This window comes from Caenorhabditis briggsae (assembly GCF_000004555.2).
Source record: "Caenorhabditis briggsae complete genome, chrX, whole genome shotgun sequence".
Classification (NCBI taxonomy): Eukaryota; Metazoa; Nematoda; class Chromadorea; order Rhabditida; family Rhabditidae; genus Caenorhabditis; species Caenorhabditis briggsae.
In genome coordinates this window covers 14389535-14409432 of record NC_013491.2, presented here as the reverse complement: position 1 = coordinate 14409432, position 19898 = coordinate 14389535, and the positions used below count along the sequence as shown (strand labels likewise).

Genomic DNA, 19898 nt, shown 5'->3' with positions numbered 1-19898 from the left:
AATTTCTGAACTTTTATGAATAAATTAATTTTTATTAATTACCTGTGGGTCCCCAAATGAAATGGCATTTTGACACAGTATATTTCTTAAGCAACGAGATTTCGGAAGATCGAGTAAATGAATACTATTTTAACCGATCAACTTTCATTCCGGGTTTAAGAACATCAAAAAACGACGCTAATTATCTTACTCAGAGCCCAACCTTTTCGGAAAAAAAGCAACATCAAAATAAGCTCAATCTGTCGCTAGCTGCCACACCACTTGTGACGCAATCAAACTATGAAAAAACTATGCAAATCACATCGCAGAACTGAATTCTATTAGTTCAGATACCACTACTACTGTTTAAATATAGGAGAATAGATAGGCACGATGTATTTCCGAACTTACTTAAAAGAATCGAAAATTAAAATAAATTGGAGTGTGAAAAAAGAAGAGGAAGAAAAATAAAAGCAAGCTTCTCGAATTCAAATTCTAACAAATTTTCAAACTCGGCAGCTATTTCTCTCTCAGATAAATATCTTCTTTGAGCAGAGAATAAAATAAAGTAAACGAATTTTTTTTGCTTCTCTTCTATTTCCCACACTTTTACTAGGTTCTAGGTTCATATTTAAAATATTCCAAACAGCGTTTATTTAAGGATAACAAGATCAGAATATTTAGGCTGTTCTGGAACCTAGAATTACTGAAATTGTGGTCTTTGACAAAACGGCATCTACGTCAAACACAACAAAACAAAACTTCCTCGGCCGCCGACAAACTTTTGTTCATTGTTTTCCGGACCTCTAAAAGGTGTACTTCCAGGTTGGTTACTGATGTCTTTATAAATTGAATGGACCCTCAGACGGCATGAGGAAACCTCGTGATGAGTACTTCCTTTCGTTGGAGTTCCTAGTTTTCTTAAGTTTTGTTTTTTAAAAATATGTGATAGAACGGAAAAAATAAACGTTTTGAACTATGGGAATGAGAAGGAAGGGCAACCAGATGATAGTTCATCAAAACGGAAATTTGTTAAAAGCGGAAGACAGAAGCTGTTGTGATTGAATTAGAGGCAAAGCTTACGGTATAGAAAGAAAATAACTTTTTAGAAGATTTGTAAAATGAGTGTTTGAACAAACTTTCAAGGTCCTACCCGGACCGACTCTCGGTATCAAAAATTCCTGTATTATAAAACTATTTCTCATTTTTTCAGTTGACAATTGTTCAAAATTATATTTTTTGTTTTTTGTAAAACTTCAGTACCGACCGGTCAATAAAATACAAAAACGTATTGTTCTGTTGATGTTTGACCATTTTCCGATTTCGGAAAAACGCCTTTCTAGTACAAAAACAGATCAAAAAGGGATGTTTTTCAGAAGTCAGAAAAAAACTGAAAAGCTAGGAATTTCATAAAAACTTTGCGAATCCAAAGTTTTCAATTTAAATATGTTTTACACTATCCAACATTTTAAAAGCGATCAAAAACTTGACAACCGAGCTGCAGACCCTTGAAAATGGTCAAAATCAACTGGAAAACACGTTTTTGTCTCATTAACCGGTACTGTACATTATTCTATTTAACTTTCTTCAATTGCTTCTAAATCATGTTTGTATTAATGCTATCGTTTACCGGGCCTGGACCTTCGAAAATTGAAAAAGCCCGGACAGGCTCCAAGTTTGCGAAATCTTGAATTAAATGATTTTCAATCTGGAATCTGTTTTTCAAAATATCATTTAGTAAAATGAACTAACTAATATTCTTGAAATGTCCTCTGAATCTCCTACTTCCCCATTCTGCCCTTAAGAAACTGAAGACCTCAAAAACCTGAATATTAAACCAAAAACACGTAGCCAATTTTATAATTAACAAAATCAACCTTGCAGCTCCATTCTGAAACGGGAATCCGTCGTCAATCATGAATAATTCAGGAAGGAGAATCACTTGCAGCTACTGGACCAATTTTCTTTCAACAAAAAAAAGAAGAAAGGAAAATGCTCAATGAACTTGAGATTTCGGATTTGGTTCCTTTCATGTAAATTAGAGTAGGTAAATGGAAAACAGACAATGTTAGGTCGGGGGAAGATATGACGTTAGGTCTTTGAGCTAAGTTCAAAAAGTACTTCTTTTGTTTTCAAGAAACAAGCAAAGGTCGGTTTTAGTAATTGCCAAGAAAACAATGAGTCTTTGAGAATCATTTTTGAACCCATTTTGGATCAATAAACAAAAATGTCGATGTCTGACTGAAAACTGATGATTTGGTGTTTTTCAACATGGGTGCAATTTTTCAATTTGTCTATAATTTGTTTCTTGTTTCTCGTGATTAGCCCCAATCTCATCGAAAAGACGCGGACAAGTTGATTGGTCGGGAAAAAAATGAAAAGAAGAAAACAAAAGATCGAGAATCAATTGGTTACTGTAGAAAAAAAGACGATGTCTGGAAAACAACACTGTATTTTTTGTGATTCACGTTTTGAGCCGTTTTTTCTGACCAACGTCATCATTATTCCCCGATGGGACCTCCCTTCCCTAAAATTGAATTTTATGCAAAACGGAAAGGGGGTGTTGAAAGATGAGATTTCAATTTAAAGGAGAAAGAAAACGAGAGTAAAAGTCGCGTAGTACCAATTGACGTTCGTTTCTTTTTTCTCAAAAAAAAAACTTGTGATTTGGTTACTAAAAACCCCTTCAGCCTAAAAGAGAAATGAGTGATGGTTGTATGACAAGTGCAATACATTTTTGGTGTTTTCAAGTAAATTAGTTTTGCTTTTAGCACCAAGAAAAACTGGTCAATAATTCAAAATTCACAAGTTTCAGCGGCACTCGAAACTTTGAGTTTTGAGCTTTTCAAGGCTGGGTTTCTTCGAATTTCCTGAGTTGTCTAATGTTTTTTCTCTTTTTGGTACTATATGAACTCACTTCTCTCCAAATTTTCTCGCCCGTGTGATATTTCCGATTATGATCGTTCCAACGTCCAACATTTTGATTTGTATTTGAGAGAAGTCCTTCACCTAATTTTTGGAATATTTGAAAAATGCAGTTTCGTAAACTACAACATATTTTTAAAGCTTACCGTGGTTATAGTCGTGGGGGTTTAGTACCAAGCTGGACGTGTCGTTGACAGACAATCCGGCTGAAACGATTGAATTAAAAGAATCGAGAAAGAAGAACGATTCGAGGAAAAAAGAAGAAGAATCATGGAATTTCTAGAACATCTGGAGTCGAAATGTAGGAAAAGGCAAAACGCAGCATTTTGTTTTTAAAGTTTCTAGAAATGCCAGCTTCAAATCTGTCACCTAATCGAATAAACAAATGATAGCAGTATTTTATTAGCAAAGAAAAACAAAAAAAATCGAAGGATTTAACGAGCTAACCCTGAGAAAGGAGTTTGTATTAAAATCAAGTTTATTGAAAATTGGCACTGAAAAATCGCAGTGTCTTGTAAACCTTATTCATCTCCCACGACTGTAATAAAGAGCCCCGAAAAATTAAACAAAATAGGTATACGCACACAAATTTAAAAAAAAAGCGAAAACGGAATGACTGCAGATTGGCTTGTCCTCTGTCCTCTCCGAAACGTTTCTCAATTGTCTTAGAGGGTCCATTTGGCAAAATAGAAGTGAAGCTCCAAGAAAAACGCGGAGAAGAATGGGAGGGCGGACGATGGAGACCAAGTGGATTGGAGGAAAAAATGGGCTCACAAAAAGAGGGACGACAAGGAGTCATGTGGGGATGACCTCTAAGGATGTGCAAATTTGTGGTGAGCGCCTTGATTATTCTTGTCTAGAGGAATTGTGCCGTCACACTTAGATTCATCAGATTCCAGGTAAGAAGTTGAAGGTTCGAAGAACAGAATAAAAGTGAGGATATGATAATGAGTTATAGAGAAACGAGCTCAAGATCTTAGCAATAACAGGAGTAATGCATCTACGGTAGGTTTTTCTTCTTCTATCTACTACATACAGTGCCGGTCAATAAGTTATACAAAAACTTTTTTTCAGTTGATTTTCGGCTAATTCGACTTTCGATCAGTTTGAAAACGTTGGAGGGTGTAAAACAGACCTAGATTGAAAACTTTGCAGCTACAGACATTTTGAAAATTCCCAGTTTTCCAGTTAATCGCCGATTTCTGAAGGACACCTGCTTTTTAAACATTTCCAGTACAAAAAGGGTCAAAAAAAGATGTCTTCCAGAAATCGGCAAATAGCTGAAAAACTAGGAATTTTCGAAAAATTCCACGAATGCAAACTTTTCAATCAAGGTCTGTTTTACACCCTCCAAAGTTTTCAAGGTGATTGCAATCTTCATAACCGAGATCCAGACTTTTGAAAATGATCAAAATCAAAATTTTTTTAAATCAAATACAAAAAGTTTTTTTATGAAATCACAAAACTTTAGAAACTGCACGTTTACCGATTTCTGACAAAATACATTTTCAAGTCAGTCTGAAAATTTGAAAACTGTAATTTACCATTGAAACAAAATTGAGGCATTTGTTGGAAGAAGAGAGAATGGAAAATGAACTTTCTGAGCTTTTTCAAACAGAAACTTAATAACACGTTCAGCTCTTAGCGATCGAGTGATCAAGTGTTGAAACTACTGTAGACTCAAGAAGCGAACAAAAAACGAGAGGCGTGTCTTACGGTACATATTCTTGAGTGGATTGGATGACGGCGGGTTCCGAACCTTCCTCAATTCGTCGTAAATCTTCCATTCTTGGAAAAAAAACAAGAATAAAAACGCTAATAAAAATACCCGAATCTCAACGAATTATGAAGAAGGTAATAAGATCATAAAAACAAAAACCGTGAAGTTTGAGTGGTTCTGCCCTATCAGAAAATAATAGCTAGAAAGGAAAACAAAACTTGTGCATATTAATCTAAAAAGGTTTTAGGCGAGCTTTACGCTTGCAGACTTGATGGGAGATGGGATCTCTTAAGGTTAATTGGTTAAATCAGTCGCTCTTATAGGCTCTCCGAAATTTTTTTTTCCAAAATATCTCAGTTTATAAATCGAATGTCTACAAAGATAAATATTCAGACACTTCCATCCAAAAAAATACAAAATAAATCCCAAAGATTCTGGAACACATCTCACACACAGATAAAAAAGTAAATATAACTCAAGTGAGTGTCAAAAATATTGTAAAGTAAACAAAAGAAATTTGAAGATTCTGTCTCCGGCCACAAATTAATAGAGATATATTGTTTTTGTAATCGGTGTCATGAGATTCAATTCGAGTGTCTGGGGCTAAGGTGAACGATCAGGCTGAACTGTGTGACTCAATAACACTCAACTGGGATATATCCAAAAATACGTGCACTATACAAATGTGACTGGAGTTAGGGATACAATAATTATAGAGAACAACTCTCAAACTGTTCTGTACAAAGTTAAATGCTAGATACTTTGAAAAACACAAATCACATTTTCAAAATCGGAACATTAAAAAAATAGAGCGTCAAAGCTCAGTTGCAGTGTTTTTTTTCCAAAACGGCATATCCCCGGAAATTAACGTAAACTTCACAGGAAGAATGTCTACCTGCTGGATAACCTACAAACTATGAAAAAAATTTTGAATCTAGACCGTTCAATAAGTTTTCAGCACCACCCTCCAAATTTCCGGTCTAGAAGGAACGGCTCCATACTCCAAAAAAGCAGCGTCTCTTGACTCATCCTCTTCTAATTTTCCAGAAAACACTTAGCGCTTGACAAATACAACGTCGTCGTCCACCACCACAACCATCCAAAACACGAATCGGGTCCCGCAACTTCCAATTCGGGAGGAGAGGTTTTGACGTATGCGTAAGCGGGCGGGAGGCTATGGTTAATTTGAATCCAAGACAAAAAGAATGACGATGCATCGAAAAATGAGAGATTTGAAAATTTTTCTAGGAGGTATATCGGAGGAACACGGGATAAAAGTTTTGGGATATCCATACTTCTTTTTTACTACCACCAACACGGTGCTCTTTTTTCTTCCTCCCTCCCATATTTCGTTTGGTGTGATGTGGTTCCAAAATGCTAAATTCAATTTCTGGACTCATCTCACTTTCTGAGACTTTCTTCTTCTTTTTTCGCTTGCTGTCTCAGTTATCTGCTTGCAGGACTGAGTCAGTCAAAACATGGATCGGAATTCTTATTCTTGGCTAGACAAAACAAAAAGATGAACAGTCGGAAGCGAAAGTAATAAGAGGGTCACATGAAGCAAAACAAAAATGAATGGCGAGCATTCATCGTTTTGCAGGTTACAGTGTCTTTGAAAAAAAAACTATGGAACGGGTTTTCAGAGGCTATCAGAGGTTTTTAGAGGCTATCAGAACCAAAAATGACGAATTCTGAGCATTTCCTAGAACTCGATCAAACAATTTTTGAAACTAGAAGCTGTCATACGCCGCCGGCGTTGATTGACAGAAAACGTGTGAAGAGCAAAACTTGTAACCGAAAAACTACATGGCGAGCACCAAAACTCAGGCATTGAATTAGAAATTTAAAGCAACAATTATGAGTTTGAAATCAGAAACAAGGCACAAATATTTTTTTTAGAATAGTGTTTTTAAGGCAAAAGTCAACTTCTGGATTTCTGGATTTGGAGAAAAACATCTAGAATTTCACGCGATTCAACAAAATAAAGCAAAACAATGAATGGAGATGAAGAGGAATGAAATAGACAGAGAAGTCAGGGTATGAAGAAAGAACAAACAAAATAAAATAGGATGAAGAAAACTGAGAAGGCATCAAAAACATCCTCTCGCTCATCCAGAAGTTGCATTTCCGGATCAACTATGGGTTTTTGCGGGTGGTGGTCAGCAATATATTCTCAACATATTTTTGGGGCAGAGGTGGCTGTGGTGGTGGTGCCGTGTGAATTTCATCAGTTTTGCAGTATTTCCCATGAGTTCTCCAGTTGGAATCTGGAAGCGAAATGGGAAAAATGAGAATAGCGGATCAGAGGTCACAATTGTTTCAATTTCGTTCGGATTTTTTTTTCCATTTGCAAGATGTGCATGTATACAACCCACTCATTTCCGACAGAAGCCGGCTAATGCACTTTTCAGTCTGAATTGAGAGGTTCAAAATGAGAAAGAACGTGATATTCTTTTTGATACTGATATCATCCAGTTTCCGGAACCGCTTCCGGTGTTAAATCATACAGCAGAAGTATAGAAAAAATAAAAAAATTAAATGTTTAAAAGCAAATCGAATATTGTGTTCTACTTGAGTAAAAAAACTCAACATTGGTTCAAATGAAACTTATGAAACTTTGGGTTGTTTTTTTTCTTTATGAGACTCACTCATTAGGGTACAAATTTGTCTCTCGTGCTCTTCTCCCAACCCACTTTTTTCCTAATCACCCAAGACGTCCTTCTTCATCAAAATCAATGGTCAATTGTATAAAAAACCAAAAACCAAATTCGTTATTGTTTTTTTGCCTTTTTCGGCTTATTTTTTTCATGAGAATTCAGGATCACTGTATTTTTAGATTTATCTGACAAAAAAACATATGTAAGTCAGGGACACATTTCGAAAAATCTAAACAATTTTTGGGATAGGTCTCTAGAGAAAAACAATACATTTTTCTGACATTTGTAATTATCTTTTCGGAGAATAATAGAAAAAAAAGAATAAGAGAAAAATGAACAAAGAAGACAAGGTCCTGTTTATCCTTTTTTTTGCAAGTTAAGGAAATTATCGAAATGGGACACATCCAAAAAAAACGGAAAAATTTGGAAAAAAATGTAATTACAAGAGTAGACTCATGTTTGATGAGGAAGTGACACTATGTAATCATTTTGTTTGTCTTTTGTACTTTCAATTTAGAAGCGAACTTCAGATATTTATTGCTCATTTCTTGACGTAATTTTCATCTTCTAGAATCGATTGCACTTCAAACAAACTTTGGAAAAAAATCGCGAGAAAAAAAAAACAACAATAACAAAAAGAAGAAGACAGAAGAAATAGTTCCGGGATAACAATGAACAACTTTTTTTCAAAAAGCGACATGGCTCATAAAGACTGGTTAATTGGGCGTTTCGAGTTTTTGTAGAAAATGGGAGAGGCAGTTTTTATGGTAGACAAACGACTTGAAATTTCTAGAACAACATGGAAATCCAAATTTATAAATTATAACTTTCATTTATAATTTATTTATAATTTATAATTTTTAGTAAAGGGATTTCGAAAATTATGATATTAAGAAGCTGAACTCAAAAAATAAGAGGGAGAAGCATGTGGTAGGAAATATTATAACAAATAAAACTAGATTCTAAATATGATTTTAAATATTCTTCAATTTGCTATTAGCAGCCTAGCAAGTGTAAATGTTGAAACTAAAAATTTGCGAAATTCTGTAAAATAAAGAATAAAATAAAAAATACGTTTGCAGCTTTCCCAGAACATTCGTTGTTTTTGACATGTTTCACCGGTTTTGCCCTATAACGTCAGGAAAAAAATGGTAACTTTAGATTTTTCCAAAACACAAAGTAGTGAAACATTTTCTGGAGACTTGAGTACTGCAAATAGAGTAGAAAATCTAAAAAAGGGATAGAAAAACTTCTTAGAATCCCAAGAACTCATTTGAATATTTTCATCCGTTTTGGCAATGGTGTGGATGACGGAGAATGGTACTGGAACCTTTCAAAAAAACGCCTCTGGCAAAAAAAGCAGAATTTCGATTCCTTCTTTCTCTCTTTCCCGTTATTTCCTTCTATCCCCCAGACATCACTGTTTTTGATGGATCGCAACCATGGATAATGAAATTATCAGCGGCAAAAATTCCTGCGAAAAATAGAAGGCAGATGCCAACTAACAAGATTATACTGAAAACAGGAGGAAAAGCGGAAAGATGATTTCTGAAGAAACTGAAGAAAAAAAGGAAAAAGAAGAAGAAGGGAAGATTCTGATTGACTGGTGACTGGATAACTAGGTTAGCTCAATTCCTGGTGATCGTCATCATCTTTGCCTATTTTTCGCTCCAGCTTCTTAGTATTTTTTGTTTAAAATGGACTCAGAGAATGGTCAGGTGGAGAAGTAGACAAATTTGATTTTATCCCCCAGAGGGTTTTTTTGAAAAAAAAAACCTTCTTGTCATCTAAATAATAAAAAAATCATATATTCAACGTGAATTGCTTACAAATACCCGATTCTAATAAATCCTGTGAAAATCAACAGTCAGGTTTTTTTCCAAGAACAATCCAATTTTCATCAGCATTCCCATTTTTTCAGCAAATTCAAACAAAAAATAGGATGAGCCATTCGAGAATGAAAACAAAGGAAATCATGCGGAAAATCTGGCACTAGAATTTAGTCCTAGACACGGAACACAGAGCGATTGCTATCCTGGAAGAGTCTTACAATGTTTAAGACAGCAAGAAAAAGAAAATGACGATAGTCAACTTTGTATATGAATGATGTCTCCGTTACTCAAAGATTTCCGGCCATATATGTAAATTGCTGGGCTCCCAGCTTGGAAAAATGCAAAACAAAAGTGGGAAGGTCCAAAAAAAAATGCAGAGAAGGCGGAGCTTAAACAGAAAGTAGGAAGGAAAAACAGTATTTTCAGCAAAAATACATAAAGTGAAAAAGAGCTTGCGCTACAAAATATGTAAAAAGGAAGAAGAGCTTTCTAAAAATCGTAAATTGGGTTGATTCATAAGTTTTTCAGCAAAAACAACAAGATCTCAAAAACCGCCCATTCCTAAAACATTGAGGTAGTTAACAGATGTCAATAGGAAAATTTTTTACATAATTCAACTTTCTAATAACTCAAAACTGACAGGTGAATGAATGAAACGAATGATCTGAACTAGCTCTTTGATAACTGAAAAAAACTGAATTTACTACTTTTTTTGCTACCCTCAAAGTTTTACAATTTCCTGCAGATAATAAAATTTGGAGAATAAAAACTTCAAAAATCACATCTGAATAATGATGTGATCCACTATCAGGAAATGAAATCAATTAGACTTGCACGAAAAAAAAATAATGCACCGGGTCCAATCAGAACGTCACAACTAGGGATTAGGCGCATCTGATAGTGTAATTAAAGAAAAATAAATCAAAAACGAGGGATCAAAAACATGACGGAAGAAAAAACATCAGGAAGTTGGTCTCTGCCCTCAGATACATTTGAAAATGTCGTGGACTTATTCATGAATAACTTTTAGCCCCCGTGGAAGGGTCCGAGAATATTGCGTGACATTGGTTAATAGGTAAGTAGATTTTAATTGAGTTGATATGAGAAAAAAATGTAAAATCATTTGTCATCGGTGGTGTGGCACGTCTAGACAAGTACAAAAAAATGAGTTATACCAGCAGGAGGAGAAGGAAGTATAATAAAACACTTTGAAATACGACCCTAAATTGAGAAAACAAGGTTAGCACGTACGTTCTGACATTTTAGTTTAAGGCAGAACAATCTGGAAACTGTGAAAATCAAAAACAATTTTGGATAATGTTTGCTGATCTTCTGTTCCAAGCACCAAAGAAATTCTCTGGGCTAAAGTGCAGAACCTAGAAATCTGATACCCAAATAACAAACAAAGAAGTTAGTCTGGAAAAAAGACTGGGAAGAAGGATAAGAATCAAAAGGACCACGAAACAGTAGAACCTCTCCCCCCACGTCTTCACTTTGCACCACACGAGAGAAAGGGTAAGAATCTCGGACAACGGGTGAATAAAACATGAAACTCTTGCCTTCTCTTTCAAAAAAAAAGAAAAAGGGAAGAGAGTGAAAAAAGGATTCGTAGGAGTAAAAGAGCAACACCTCCTCCTCCCCCTCCTGTGCCTTTCTTCTGATTTGTTAGAAGGAAAAAATGCGCGAAGGACGAGCGGACGGACGACCTAGACAAATGAACTTGTTCCACAAGCTTTTTTCCTGTTGGTTGGAATTACTTATTGGTAATTCCAGGAAAAATTCATTGAGGTCACGTCACTATTCTGGACGGGGTTGTTAGTATCAAGTATAGGATACAGTACACTGAAGTTAGCATTTGTGAAATTATTTTGAATTGAGAAATATAAAATGCTTCAACTGCCAAAAATCATACAGACGCCTTCAGAAACACGATTTTTGAACTGGAGAAAAATACGAATACTGCGAACTTTATTTTTTTCAAATTTCAAAAACGGTAAGACAAACAATATTGAAGACGTACCAAACAAAATTTTTTAAAGCGTTCTTAAATTCCGTAAGACCTGTGAAACAAGGCTCCTTGACTCTACTTGTGAAAATGTATTACGGTTCCTGGGAAAAATATAAGTGCCACGAGATCTTTCAAACAAAAGCTTTACAGTATCATAATTGCCGATTCTTCAATTGTCAATGAAATACGTCAAATATTGCATTCTTGCAAAATTTCGGAGTTTTAAAAATTAATCTAGAATTATCTCAAAGACATGAATCGTTTGAGAACCGAAATTTTTAAGAATACACTTTTGTAAATGTTATCCAAATTTTCTCTTAAAAATTTAACAGTTTAAAAAATAATAATTATGCAAAATGCAGACAGATCATAGCTAATGGAATTTATTTCTATATTCAATTCTTCAAACTTTAAAGTTCAATAAGATTCCGAAAAAATGAAGCTTGCAAATAAAAACCAAAAATTTCAAAATTTTTAAATTTTTGCACTTTACCAAAAATTTCACAAACTAATTCAAGAAAAGTCCAAACAAACTGAAAACAATTCAAGAAATTATCTTTTTCACTCCTACTCAGCCGGGTCCAGACACAATTCAAAGTATCCAAACATTTTTTCTAACTCCCCCATTCAGTTGTTAGGCCACGAATTTCCCACTCAAGCTAACCAAATTCTTCCAGGAACCCATTGTTAAGCTTCTTTTGAAGCGAGAACAGGAAAAAAGGTCCAAGTCGTTTTTTTTCATGAATGTGTTCCCAGAAAAACGACATATCTAAAAAGAGGTCGTCTTTCTTCATTTTTTTTTCTTCATTTTGGTACGATTTTATCAATTTGCGACCTAAATTTCGCAACTTCGCAACTACTAGTGTCTTCCCCCTTTCGTCCAGTTTGAATTAAACTAGTGGGAGAATTTTGTTTGGCGTGTCTCCACTCTCGCTCTCTCCAACTGGTTTCCCCTTCCATACTTGCCCCCTTTTTCACTAAACACACACGCTATGTCTCTTGTCCGCCCTTATAGCTCAGTGGCAGAGCGCTGGTCTTGTAAACCAGAGGTCCGTAGTTCAATCCTGCGTGGGGGCAAATATTTTTTCTTTTTTTTCTGAATGTTGTATGACTTTCTAAATATACTAAATTGAAAATCGTTTCTCCGAGAGAGGCGAGTTTCCAAATATAATTATGATTTGATCGATCATAATCAAAACCTCAAGTCTAGACAAAAAATTTGGTGAATATATTTTCGGAAAGAACATTAGAACCCAGTCGCCGAATGAATTCTGACATTAGCCTGAAAACCTGGGGGAGGAAGAATAAATGATGATCTACTACGATGTATTCTTCTGGTTTTCTTTATTTTCTAGCTTCGCAAATGACACGGAATTTGTTGGTTTGTTAGTAGGTTTTGAAAGGGAATTGCTAATAAAGGGGTACAAAACAAAAGATGTTCAGAAGGTGGAATATTTTTCTTGCAGGTTCTTCAAAAAAAACTTTTACAAGAGAACCTTAACACTTCGTTTACCCATAATTTGTTGAAAATTACAGGATTGGTGAGGTACAGCTTATCTAGACACCTCTGAAAATCTTTGAACCCGCTTGCTAGTTTCAGCCGAGTTATATCAGTTCCAGCACATCGCCTTTTCAGTGCAAAGCAACGATTTTTTCAACTTCTAGGATGTTTAACTTTCCTATTTTATGTGAAAATGTTCGAAATGTGAAATTTCACAATCGCTGTTTTGAACTAAAAAGGCGACTTTGGGTACTGAAACAGATGTAACTCGGCTGAAATCTACGAAGTCGTTCTAAAATTTTCAGAACTGTCTAGATAGGCTATCCATCACCTACCCTGAATTTCTCATCAAAATCTGGGTTTCGTAAGGTTCCCTTGTTAAACAAGTTTTATGAATACCCCTATGAATACATGGCATGATATAACATCAGTAAAAATTTAGCTAAACATAGATCTGGCACTTGTGAAATCGCCCTTTTTCTATCTACCCGATTCCTGACGTATGGTTTCTGGGAGAAAAGTGGTAAACAGGTGAATTTATATGTCGTAGACTCTAAACTAGACTTCAATGACTATTCTGATCATTGAGAAATTTTCTGCGTCACACTCACAAACTCCACGAAATTCAAAATTCAATGTATTCTGTTCCATGGGGTCATTGGTTGGAATGTTTGAACTGAATTCATCAATCTGACAGAGCATGTCAAACACAACTAGGCATCTAAAAATATGGCGCTCGGACAGCGTTATTAAATTAGTACACGTTCTAAGAATAGCGGATGTAGTGGAAATAAAAAGAGCGGAAGATGCCCAAGGTGTTACTTTCAAACACAAATTGGATCAGAACTAAAAGAAGGATCCGCCTCTCTTCCTTGTTCAGAATACAAAACATGGGGAGTTGAAGTTTCATAAAAGTTCGGGAAGCAAGTTTTGGGAATCAAAAATTTCTAAGAATCAGCTGAAGAATTTCAACTGTGTTCAAAATGTCTCGCACAAAACTAAACATGTTGCTCGGATGACACATTGTTTTCATCAAAAATGGTTTCAACCCGTACTTCATTATTCTTTTGTCTGCTTGACACAGGATTGACAAATGAGAAGATTCTAAAATAGGACACATTTCCCCTACTGTATCAAATATCGTTGACTCATTCTTAATCACGAGAAAAATAAAGGATAGAAGATTCCAGACAGTTTCAATCACATTGAAACATTCATCATGTACAGAAAAATTAAGAATTATTCACAAATTGAGCCTTTAAGAAAATTGTGTGTGAGATTGGAGGATGAGAAAAAAAGGAAGCAAAAGACAAATGAAAGAAGAGGAGAAGAAAAATATGCGTCCATTAATTTAGACTCGATTTCACGATTACGCTCAACACAGCTTCTTCGCAGAGTCAATCTGGATGACGAAACGAAATAAGGGAAGTGTGAAGAATAGGCAAAAAATAGGAGGAAGAGGAAGAAGTAAACCAGAAAAAAAACTCGTAAATAAATACAACATATCTTGTCGACGCCGCAGAGAATGCGACTTTTACTACTTTTGAATTTGGATACTTTTCCAGGAGAAGGCAAGGGAAAATTGAGAAATGCTCGCACTGGTTGACTTCATAATGATTCTTATTATTCCATTTTTCTTGGTGTTTTCTTACTATTTTGAAAATATGTGGGCTATTTTTAACAGATAAATATTCTAAAAAAAGACAGTCAAGTTTAAGCTATGTTTTAGAGACACAGAATTTTAATTCAACCCAAAAAAGTAGCGGTTAAAATAAATATGAAAAACGGAGTTTTTAGCTGATTTTGACCATTTACAGAGTTCTAGAGTTTAATTGTTTTCCCATCACTTTGAAAATTCTGGAGGTTAAAAACAGACCTAGTTTGGAAACTTTGCATTCACAGAATTTTTCGAAAAACCCCAGTTTTCTAGCTATTTTCCGATTTCTGAAGGACCCTTGTATTTTTCGCGTTTCAGTACAAAAACAGGAAACAAGGGAAGTCCTTAAGAAATCGGCGACCAGCTGAAAAACTAGGAATTTTCAAGAAATTCTGTAAATGAAAATTTTTCAATCTAAGTTTTACTATTTCAACATTTTCAAAGTGATCGGACACTTGACAGCCGAGTTTCAGACCCCTGAAACTAGTCAAAACCAACTGAAAACATGTTTTTGTCTTATTGACCGGTACTGTATTTCAATGTTCAGAAAATTGACTAACATAAAAAACAAATCCTAGTCGAAAAATCGAAAAAACTCAGAGTTGAAATTTTGGTTCATGTAAAACAAAGTCAACTTTGACTATTTATTTTCCCCAAAATTATTCATCATAAACTCATAACCTTCCCCACCCCCAAAAATAGAAAAAAATCTTCAGGCACATTTCTTTGAGAGAGAATAGTCTCAATCTCACACCAAATTCAACAATCTAATGAATATATCATAGAAGGCTTTTAGAGTCCCATCTTATGATTTTTGAGGTAAGAATATCTTCTTTTGGAAAACCAAAAATGCCAATGAATTGGAGGGAAGTAAGTTTTTAAAAAATGGCGCGATTAAATTTGGAAACAATGGAAACTCCCTTGTCTATAAACGAGGACCACCCAACAAACATTTGAAAGTCATCATCCACAATGATCGTTGTTATTTTTATGAAAAGCAATGTTTCAGGGTCAGGGGGTCCCGTGTGTGGAAAACTTTAATTGGCTCCACTTTCTTCCTTCTTCTCCTTTTATTATGCATGTATGTATATATTCGACTCGTACTTCTTTCTCACATGTGCGCATCATTAGTGTATTGGAAAGGATGAGTGGGAATAAAAAGATGGACAAAGATAGGAAAGCGCCGGTGAGCGAAAAAAAGAAGTTATAACTTGTGTTATTTAATTCCGAAAAGTGAAGCACTTTAGATGGATGGGACATGAGACGTAGTGTCGATCTTTGAGAGCTTCAGAATTATGCTTTTTTGAACAAAATTTTGACTACGTCATGTTGGTGTTGAGATGGAGACTTCGAAAACGAAAGCTTGATCTATTTCTAAAACAGATCTCAGTATTGAATATTTCAGAACTTTTTGACTTCATTCATATGCAGAGATTTTCATCCAACCTCTTTAGTACATTGAGCAATTACTATTTCCCTCTGTCAAAACGACAAAAATGGATATGGCCAGGGATTTCAAGCGCGAAATTCGAAAAAAAGCGGCAAACGAGGACTAATGCCGAGAACAGGAAACACGACTCCCACGAGTAAACCTCCTACGGTGTTGGCTTCATTTTTCTTCTTTGGCGCTGAATATTCTGGTTCCTAAAAGGGTAATTCTCCGAATATTTCGAAAAATGGGCTGGGAGGAGATGAAAGATTGTTTAGAGAAACAGTGAGTTACATGTGCAATAATGTATAGTACCGGAAAAAGATATCATACTATAACATTTTTACTGGAAGGTAGTCAACTTTGCAATCGTGAAAAGTAATCCCGGATTCGTTTAATAGTTTTTTTCAGGATTTTTCAGAATGTGCTGAACAAAATTGCTTTCTATGCATTCTTTTTGATTCAACAGAAAATTGAGTATTCGTTTATTCAATAATTAAATACAATACAGTTCAAACCAGAAAATGCTTATATGTAATACATTTAATTAGTTGCATTCCAGCATCTAAACAGATTTCTCCTTGAAGTAGTTTGCTCTACTGTTTCGGTTATTAATGAATTAGCCTTGTAATACTTTCCATTCATTTTATCTATTCTCTTCCTATCTAACAATTCTATGGACCGACGAATCTTTTCAAACCTACGTTTAAAAACTTTTCGAGTCGCTGGAAATTGTTTATCCAGATATGCTTTCGCAGGAGTTAAATTGTGTTCATAATTGTAGTCATCATCAAGGCTTCTCATTACGTCGCGCGGTTCTTTGAGATCGTAATAGGCCTGAATGGTAGGCGCTGATGCAAGATCCAAGTCACTGGGATCCGTGTTGTTGTAAGGTTTCCATGGAGGCAGTGGCTCGAGATTCAGCGTCGACCGTAACTCCGTTAAACCTATGGTTAACAGAAACTCTGGGTTCAATACACTGCCAAGTGTTCGAGCTATGGAACGGCGAACCGTGTAGCGTGTTAGCTGCTCGTGATTGGCACCGCTGAAGCAGGATTCAGCAATTCTTGTGAGGTCAGCGCCAAAAGTATTGTGTACCAGACTTGTGGTCGTTGGTGTAGAAATGGAACCTAAAAGGTACTCATTTAGTTTAAAGATTCTGAGCCATTAAGACGGTCATACCTGCTTGTACATTGGTGCAAAGGCTGATACATACTGAGAATATTACCAAAATTATCATTCGCCTGGAAATATTACATGGAAATATATAGCGTATCTAAGAGACATACAAGTAAACGAGACCAATATGAACTAAAACTAACAACGTATCAATATTTCTGTATTATAAGGATAATTTGTAATATGAGAATGATAATATGGCAAGTGATTATTAACAGCAACCAGGTTCCTATGAAGAAAAAAAGAAACAAATAAGGAGGCATTTGATTGACCTATTTCTCGCTCAAATCAATTTTGGGGATTGTGCCGTTGGCTTCAAACAAAATTTCCGCTCCTGACACATTAACAAGCCCGTTTGGAAACAAATAGAGAGACACGGGTATGAGAATATGAGCGCTCTTCTAGAAAATTAGATCGAAACAACATAAGGTAGACCAAAGTATATTAATTATGAAGGTATGCATAGAATGCAACAGACTGCGCCGAAGGTATCCTGAACGCCACTATTTGCTGAACGAAACGCAAAAGGGCGGTAGTGCTTAAGACGCGGACCCAAATTCATTTCGGCGAATTTCATAATATTCGAATTGCCGGATTTGTACGAAATGAATCACCATCCGGTTATATAAAACACGCTCGTACGCAAATGTTCTGTGTCTCGCCACGAAACAATATTATTTTTATTAGTAACACGATACAGATGCGAACATAAATTCATTTTTATCCAGATGTACGTATTGCAATGACTTCTATTTGCTCAGAGGTCTATTTTTTTTAATTTTTCTAAAAGTTTAAATTATTCAATATGATCACATATATTGTTCTGAATCCTGTTTGGATTGAAGATCTAATATTCTCCTAATTTTCATGTAAGTTCTCTTTTCGTTATCAGCACGAGCCTGAGCAATAATTTTCTGAACGTGTTACAACTTTCGCAACTCACATCCTTCCCTCTTGAAGCGAATTAAAAAAACTTTGAAAATGGCGGAATAGGGTTTACAGAGTCTAGGCCAGTAAAATCAATCGGACGTAACTCGCTTCAAAATCAAAATTTTCGAATTTTGAAAAATGGTTTAGACACGTCAACACGAATGAAGAATTTCAGAATTTGTCTCGAACCTCTCGTTGTCTCTCGTTTCGTCCCAATACCAACGAAGCCGGGAAAATTCAGAAGGAGCGCGCTTCATTAGAGCAATATAAAACCGATAAGTGTTCGGCGGAAAAAGTATTTATTGAATATTTGTCCACGAAAAATCGGGCGTTTTTCAATGATTTTGACAGAGGGAAAACAGCAGATTGGTGATGCCACGGTGCAGTCCCAGGTAATACACTAGAAATACTACAAACTAAAAAACGAATCTAGTCAACTTGACTCAAAACAGTCCCACTTAAAAAATTCTTTTTTGGAAACTACAAACTACAAAACACTATTTTCAGGAACTTCTTAAATCTGAATCGCAGCCACCTACACACTCAACATATCGGTCGTTCTGGATGTGAAAAAATCCATTCAGTACATTAACAAAGCATTCTGCAATAAGTGATTTATTTTTGTGTTTTCTCAATCATTTCTATCCATGAAAATTCCCCCATGATTATTACCGGTTTTCCCCTCAAATAATTTGCAATTCTCTTTCATTCGATGTATTTCAATAAATTGAATAACACTTTGATTTTGTTTAGCTGAGTCCACATCAGTTTTCAGATCTCAAAAATGCTAGCTTTGAAGCGAGTTACGACCGGTTCAGTTTCGTGGCCTAAAAATTCTAACACAACGAATATAATGTCACATTCTGTATCATTTGGTTCCATTTGTTTTGTCGAGTCTAAATCAATTTTCAACACTCGAAAATGTTGATTTTGAAGCGAGTTCCGACCGATTGAGTTTGGTGGCCTCGAATTTCAGATTTTTAGGCCATTGAATACCAATGACCTGAATCGTTTCAAAATTGAATTTTCCGAGTTTTAAAAAATGTTTAGACACACTGAGACAATTGGAACGAATTGATTTAAAATAGGACGGGCTACATTTTCAAATATTTGGTTTTCTAGGTCACCATTTTCCACATTTTCTAGAGTTCACAGAATTATCGTATTCTAAACTGAACGTTTTCAGTTTTTCGAAACCCACTTTTAGGGTTACAACTTGTTTTGTAAATTGTGTATGCTTCATAGATCTCAAAATTCCTCAAAACTTCTACCACATTTTTTAATTCCATCACAAAAATTACTTATTGCGAAATCTCCTTCACCAGTTTTGTTTTCCATCAAGTACAAGACGAACGGAAAGTGAAAATGTTATCTGGTCGCGCGATTTGTCATACACATAAAGAAACATCTGTTCCTCTTATTCATCTTTGGTTTTTGAGATTATGATGCAACTTCGCTCTTCTGAACATTTTTGAAAACACATGCAATGCATTGGCATGTATTTTGATTATTTCTCTATCATTCAGAATCAAATGGAAATTTTTGGTGTTTTGCGACATTTTGTTTGGTTTTAAACCTGACCCAATTTTTCTTCATTTTTACAAAAATATTTTGATTGTCATTGAAAATTTATTGATCTAAATTCATCTGAGCTAATTAAACGAAAAAGTAGTAAATATTATTTTATTGATCTCGTCCACTGAAATTTAGAAAATTAGGTATGAAGTTAAATTAGTTTCGTGGTAGTTTTTTATTCCATTTGAGCTGTCAGCCGCTTATCAAGTAAATTTTCTTTTTTTTTTTCGTGACCCCGCTTCTCATTCCAAATACAAAAAAAAACAGCTCACTACAAAAAGTGTCTGAATCTCGAGGGCTTAATCGCAGCAAGATGTAAATAGTATTGGAGCACTTTGACAAATGAGTATTCGTGATCGGATGGTTTCTATGACCTTCTCGTTTGTCGCTTTTGCATTTTCTACTCTTCGGCGGTCATAAAATTCGTGCTACAAATTTCGTCCATTACGAGATTGCTCCTTTTCGGGACACCGAGAGCTCACTTTTCTTACTGAGCTTACTTTTGT

The 19898-nt window shown here is 35.3% G+C and overlaps 7 protein-coding genes and 1 non-coding gene across 8 annotated transcripts; 7 read left to right on the top strand and 1 right to left on the bottom strand.

Moving 5' to 3' along the window:
* Positions 1 to 2353: 2353 nt before the first annotated feature.
* On the top strand, positions 2354 to 3187 carry CBG27887 (the record flags this gene model as incomplete). Its single annotated transcript, XM_045240118.1, has 2 exons — positions 2354 to 2523; positions 3076 to 3187. 2 exons carry the CDS (start codon positions 2354 to 2356, stop codon positions 3185 to 3187), a joined length of 282 nt encoding a protein of 93 aa, XP_045097885.1.
* Positions 3188 to 4993: 1806 nt separating this feature from the next.
* Positions 4994 to 5092, top strand: CBG27886 (the record flags this gene model as incomplete). The annotated part of the gene is made up of 1 exon (XM_045240117.1): positions 4994 to 5092. One exon carries the CDS (start codon positions 4994 to 4996, stop codon positions 5090 to 5092), a length of 99 nt encoding a protein of 32 aa, XP_045097884.1.
* A 1158-nt stretch (positions 5093 to 6250) lies between these two features.
* CBG27885 lies at positions 6251 to 6319 on the top strand (the record flags this gene model as incomplete). Its single annotated transcript, XM_045240116.1, has 1 exon — positions 6251 to 6319. One exon carries the CDS (start codon positions 6251 to 6253, stop codon positions 6317 to 6319), a length of 69 nt encoding a protein of 22 aa, XP_045097883.1.
* Positions 6320 to 7359: 1040 nt separating this feature from the next.
* Positions 7360 to 7939, top strand: CBG27884 (the record flags this gene model as incomplete). Its single annotated transcript, XM_045240115.1, has 3 exons — positions 7360 to 7362; positions 7663 to 7716; positions 7853 to 7939. The coding sequence occupies 3 exons, from the start codon at positions 7360 to 7362 to the stop codon at positions 7937 to 7939; spliced, it is 144 nt and encodes a 47-aa protein (XP_045097882.1).
* A 4187-nt stretch (positions 7940 to 12126) lies between these two features.
* CBG28609 lies at positions 12127 to 12198 on the top strand. The gene has a single exon. It is a non-coding gene (tRNA).
* Positions 12199 to 13841: 1643 nt separating this feature from the next.
* On the top strand, positions 13842 to 14045 carry CBG27883 (the record flags this gene model as incomplete). The annotated part of the gene is made up of 1 exon (XM_045240114.1): positions 13842 to 14045. One exon carries the CDS (start codon positions 13842 to 13844, stop codon positions 14043 to 14045), a length of 204 nt encoding a protein of 67 aa, XP_045097881.1.
* Positions 14046 to 16251: 2206 nt separating this feature from the next.
* On the bottom strand, positions 16252 to 16948 carry CBG00107 (the record flags this gene model as incomplete). The annotated part of the gene is made up of 2 exons (XM_002645189.1): positions 16252 to 16838; positions 16891 to 16948. The coding sequence occupies 2 exons, from the start codon at positions 16946 to 16948 to the stop codon at positions 16252 to 16254; spliced, it is 645 nt and encodes a 214-aa protein (XP_002645235.1).
* Positions 16949 to 18155: 1207 nt separating this feature from the next.
* Positions 18156 to 18221, top strand: CBG27882 (the record flags this gene model as incomplete). The annotated part of the gene is made up of 1 exon (XM_045240113.1): positions 18156 to 18221. One exon carries the CDS (start codon positions 18156 to 18158, stop codon positions 18219 to 18221), a length of 66 nt encoding a protein of 21 aa, XP_045097880.1.
* Positions 18222 to 19898: the final 1677 nt, after the last annotated feature.